This window comes from Daucus carota, chromosome 3 (assembly GCF_001625215.2).
Source record: "Daucus carota subsp. sativus chromosome 3, DH1 v3.0, whole genome shotgun sequence".
Taxonomy (NCBI): domain Eukaryota; kingdom Viridiplantae; phylum Streptophyta; class Magnoliopsida; order Apiales; family Apiaceae; genus Daucus; species Daucus carota.
Window position 1 is genome coordinate 36,252,689 of NC_030383.2, and position 6,000 is coordinate 36,258,688.

Sequence of the window (6,000 nt, forward strand, 5' to 3'; positions counted from 1 at the left end):
GTTACGGTTGCGGTTTTTATTTTTAAGACCGAAGTTATATGGTTTCGGTTTTATTCAAAAACCGGTCGGAATCGGCCCATGCTCACCCCTAATTTAATCTACCAACATCTTGAAACAGGATGACTAGCTATCAAGGTAATTTATTATTATAAAATAAGACGCACAAATAAGAAAATGACAGAGAGTCATACGTGCTTGTAATTAAAAGGCATAAAGTTCATCCGATTTACTCCATCTTTCAGCCTTTGCACAACATAGGTGTTAAATTCATCATTCAACATATAAGTGGATGGATGAATAAATGCAAATGACGACGATAAGTCTCTACCCGATGTATCCCTAAACCTAGAATGCATTATACCTAAAAATAAATATGAAATATTATCATTTTGTGTAAAAATTATTACAAAATAAAATGAGACAAAATTTGAAGAAAGCTTATGCCATATATGTTGATAATACAAATTGGCCAATCATATTAAACTCTAACAGCGAAATTACATTCTCTTCGAGTAGAATAATCGTTCTTTCCATTCCAAAGACTTCAGCATCATATGGAACTAGTATGGAGTTGCCACTTTCTTTCATCATTGTTTTTGAAAATTTGTACAACACCCTAAAGCGAGGATGCACATCCTCCTTTGGCTTCACAGAATTAAAAAGGGCATGCACTCTCTGCAGCTCACCCTGCACCTTTGCTTTTTTCGTTTTCTGCAAATTTATATTTACGCATAATAAGCATATTTAGTACGCCAAAAAATATGTACATTTAAATCTACATATTATTGTGATGATAGCATTCCTCAACAGTAGAGCTAAAGATAATCATGTCTCTAGGTCATGCTAAATGAGAGCGAATAGCTTGGTTGACAGTTTCTGTCTCACCAACTATTGGCACAGGAACCAAAGCATCTCCCTTGATGCTTCTATCCACCCGGACACGAACAAATATTGATCTTAGAGGTACCCATTTGATCACCTCCCCTCATCAAAAGCAACACCAGATGCTACCTTGTTTTCAATGTTGCCACCGCCATCTCATGTTTGCGCGGACCCTAGATTTATAAGTATAAATCCATTTAGTTATACCTATATTTTACGTGTGACGGACTAAAGAAATTATAGAATATAGGTTATGTTTTACCAATTTTCTCGGAGGAGGATCAACAACAGCAACATCGTCTTCGTCCTCTTCAACTGCCATCAATTCTTTAGCAATTTCTCGTTTAGAAGAATTCTTTTCTTGTTCTTGTTCTTTTTCCTTTGTCGTGTAGATCTCTTCCACACAATACTAAGGTGATAGATGGAAGTTGATGATGCTTTTATAACAAATTTGACTTGTGTCAATTCAAATAAATCTCTTGCAGAGATAAAGTACTCGTTGGATCTAGTTCAAGTCTTTTGTCTCTTAAAAGAGATTAAGTACGTTCGTGAACTTAGTTCAACTCTTTGATCTCTTGTAGAAAGAAAAAAAATATGTCTATAATATCTTCAACTTGTTCGAATCTTTTGGACTCATATAGAGATCTGTGTTAAAGAACTTGTTAAGATGAAAAGTGGTTAAGCACAAAATTCTAAAACAAATATGGTTAGTAAGACGCAAATATATAGTAAGCTAAAAAAACCAATTTAAGAAATATCCGGAAAAGTTCGCCTGAAAAATTTATCGGACGAACTTGGGCAGCCCTTATGGAGGCCGGGAAGTGGTGGTGACTGAGCTAGTTTGGTGTGTGATAGCTTATGAATTAAAACCTTGTATATATGAATACACACACACACAGATATATATATATATATATATATATATATATATATATATATATATATATATATAAGAAAGAAAAGATTCCGGAGAAGAAGTATTTTAGAGAAGTGTATAAACTTGAATTCATGAACCCTTGTAAAAAATCTCATCACTTTGTTGGCTCTTAGCTTGGTGTAAATGGGTTGGGGGAGGGTAGCACTTATAGACAAATTTGGTGGAGAAATGAAATGAAATTTTAAATAAAATTCAAAATAAAGTGAAAACCTCACACTAATCCAGTTTCATGACGGGAAGTCCGGGTTAAAGTAGCTTTATACAAGAGTAGATCACCAACATGTGACAAAAATCTGAGCACCTAAAATATTCAAGAAGAGTGGCAAGCATATCGAGATAATGATTAAAAAAACCTTTACGTTAAATGATACAATTCTACGAACGATCTAAATAAATTTCAAAAAATTATGATAAATATTAGAATATAGAAAAATGGTTGGTTGGAAATTTTGGTCGATGTTGACTTGGTCAAACAAACAGTCAGACCAAAAATCAAACCATTGGAAGTGGTTTCCTAACCAAAGTTTTGAGAAAATTATAACATTTTTAATCTCATGTTTCAAGTCATTCTGTGCATTACTTTTTGTCAATTATGATATTCACTACTTGATGATAACATAAGTGTATGGGTGTCAAATTCTTAAAATCCAATATTTGTTCTAAATATCTACACTCGTATCCGAAATATAAAGAATATTATTTGTATTCATAATAAAACGAATATTATCTGTATATGCATCAGAGAATTTCAGATACAAATTTAGGCATATTCGTATCTGTTAATATTCGAATCCAGAAATAAAAAATATATATTTAATATATAATAACTATAATTATAATTAATAATATATATTATTTAATATATTTTGTAAACATATACTTAAGTGAGGTATTTTTAAAAATTATATTACATATATATTATATACTAATATGTAATATTAATAATATTTTATATTTCACTCTTATTTTCAAGATAAAATAAATAATTAAGTTGTTTTTTCATTTAAACCATATAGTGGTTACTCTAAACGAATTCAGATATTATCCTGGTCCAAACATTATCCTCATATTGGGATATTGTTTTCAAAATATTATTAAATTCAGATACAAATTTACAATTTTTTGATTTACATTAAGCTAATTATAGGAAATATGTATCCGAATTATATTTTTGTATTTTTCACGACACTTGAAGCAAGGCTGAACAAAAGTTTATAAAGATGTTTTCTTATCAAATATTAAAATATTGTCTAAATATTTTGGTGCATGTCCCCATATCCAACCATCAGATGATAATCTTCTTCATGTCAGCGGTTATTATATTCTAATACAAGTCATTATATGAATACATATCTGGCAAAAAACAAAAAACAACTAAAAATAATAATTTATTTTTGATTGAGATTCCCAGACATAGATTCTCCATTCATTATCACCATTAATTAATGGTGGTGCTGTCAAGCTCTTATCTGTTGGAATTCAGAGCACAAACAGACGAGTACAAACAGACAGACTCAATGTGTATGTTAATATGCAGAGAAAACCAGAACCTTGTTATTCTCCTTAGAAACCTGAATACAATACGTTTACAGAAATATATAGCAAACTCTAATATCTAACTGCTAAACTCATACAACTACTAGACACCTACAACTGCTCCACTACTGCAATACTCCTAAACTACTCGACCAACCTACACGTCCTGGTCTTCAGTTACTAGCACGAAAACTGAATACACGTTCACATAATAAATAAAACAACTAAACAAAACAAGTTAGATTAATTTCCAACAATCTCCCCCATAATCTAAACTTGTCTAGCAATCCTTCCGGCCCGTATGGCTTATTCGACTGAGCCCGTGTGGCTATTCGACTGAGCCCGTGTGGCTATTCAACTGAGCCCGTATGGCTAATAATCTGAGCCCGTATGGCTATTCAACTGAGCCCGTATGGCTAATCAACTTACGACTACTTATGACTATAATAACGCTGGTTCATCATCCTCGACGACTGCCATGTTTACTTCCTGCTTCTTCTCTCTTCCCCGTGGTGATTTGCTACATTCTGATGCATAGTGTCCCAAGGTGTTACAGTTGTAGCACCTGATCCTACTCTTATCACGGAAATAACCACCTTTAGTTCTCTGATTATGTGATGCCAAGAGAAGTTGTTGTCTGTCTGCGCTCTCAGACCTGCCCTTCATCCTCTCCTCGTGAGCTTTAAGACGACCCACTAACTCTTCAACCGTCATAGCTTTCATGTCTCCGAACTGTTCAATATTTGAAGCTATCTGCAGAAATTTATCAGGGACTGCACGTAGGATCTTCCTCACAACGCTTGACTCCTCCATCACTTCTCCAAGAACCCGTATGTTGGTCGCTATCCCGCTCAGTTTCATACAAAAATCATCGATTTTATCTGTCTCCGTCATTGTAAGAGACTCAAACTCTCCCTTTAACGTTTGTACCTTAGCCTCCTTAACTCGCTCTGCTCCTACACACATCGTTTTAATGGCTTCCCAAGCTTCCTTTGCGGTTTCTTTCTCAGCAATAGTCAGCAGTACTTCTTCTGGCACGCCTTGGTATATAGCTGCAAGAGCTATCTGTACCGTCCTCTCATCAGCAACAATCTTTGGGTCTCCTTCGATCGCACTCCAAACACCTTGAGCCTTCATGAAAACTTTCATTTTCAAGGACCATGTTGTATAGTTACTTTTCGTTAGCATTGGATAGCTTAAACCCACCGAGCCTTCTTTCGTGTTGGTTATCTCCATGGTTTTGTTTATGTGTTTGGGTGATATTTAGGCATACAGAACCTGGTTGCTCTGATACCAAGTGTTGGAATTCAGAGCACAAACAGACGAGTACAAACAGACAGACTCAATGTGTATGTTAATATGCAGAGAAAACCAGAACCTTGTTATTCTCCTTAGAAACCTGAATACAATACGTTTACAGAAATATATAGCAAACTCTAATATCTAACTGCTAAACTCATACAACTACTAGACACCTACAACTGCTCCACTACTGCAATACTCCTAAACTACTCGACCAACCTACACGTCCTGGTCTTCAGTTACTAGCACGAAAACTGAATACACGTTCACATAATAAATAAAACAACTAAACAAAACAAGTTAGATTAATTTCCAACATTATCAAGATGATCCGTGGATCGGGATGATCAGACGAAGGTATATATAGAAGATGACTAAACTTTGTAGTTGTTATTAAATTTAGACTTTTGCAGAAGAGTTATTGTGCTGGTATTTTCAATCATTTTCCCGATCCAAAGGGAAAAGAACCCTAAAAAATAGACAATTAACAAAAAAAAGAAAACAATTAATATAACGGCAACAAATTGAGTATTCATAGAATCAATTGAAGATGAAGAAAGGAACCGAATAAAATCTGACTTTTTCAAGTTTGATTATTTGACTTGCAAATAAGTTACTCAAATCAGTCATTTTGGTAGCTGGAAATGGAAATGAGTCGGATGGTCTGTGCAACTTATTGAACAAAGTCGCGAATAGTGAAAAACATGATGAAACACGTAAGTTGCATGTCAATTTACAATGCATATATACTTGAACAAAAAATGGAGCAAGCAGTAGGTAGGTTAGAATACATTAATTAAGCTCATAGAGTCATGCCCACACAAATTACAACGTAGTCATCTCTAAACCATATTGTAACTCAAGCCTCAAGCTGTCCCGCCCACATCCAACTGGTCAGCAACATAAAATATCAACTCTATGAACCAAACTTTCCAGAAGCAAACAACTAAATAACTAAATTTGTATTTGTTAGCGTTCGTATTAATGATCTTAAAGCCAATATATACTCTCTCGGGCTAATTTTATAATACAATTTATTTATTTTTGCAAATTTCCCTTTATTCAAACACATACAACAAATAAAATATGATTTATAGCTCGTCCAAAATGCATGGTTAATATTAGAGTTTGATATTGGACAAAAATTAAACGGGTTAATTATCAATTAGGTCCCATTTTACACTAGAAAATATCAAGTCGATCAATTGAAAATTTTTGGTCTGATTTGAATCACTAAAGTTATAAAAAAAAATATCAAATAGATAGCTCTAATATCTTTTCGACAAGTAAACTTTATTTTCCATTAAGTTTCACACATTTTTCTTGGCTGTTAATATAGTCAA

The 6,000-nt window shown here is 33.7% G+C and overlaps 1 protein-coding gene across 1 annotated transcript; it reads right to left on the reverse strand.

Annotated features, from left to right (window-relative positions):
• Positions 1 to 3,796: 3,796 nt before the first annotated feature.
• LOC108212405 (uncharacterized) lies at positions 3,797 to 4,591 on the reverse strand. Its single transcript, XM_017384132.2, has one exon. The coding sequence runs from the start codon at positions 4,589 to 4,591 to the stop codon at positions 3,797 to 3,799; it is 795 nt and encodes a 264-aa protein (XP_017239621.1).
• Positions 4,592 to 6,000: the final 1,409 nt, after the last annotated feature.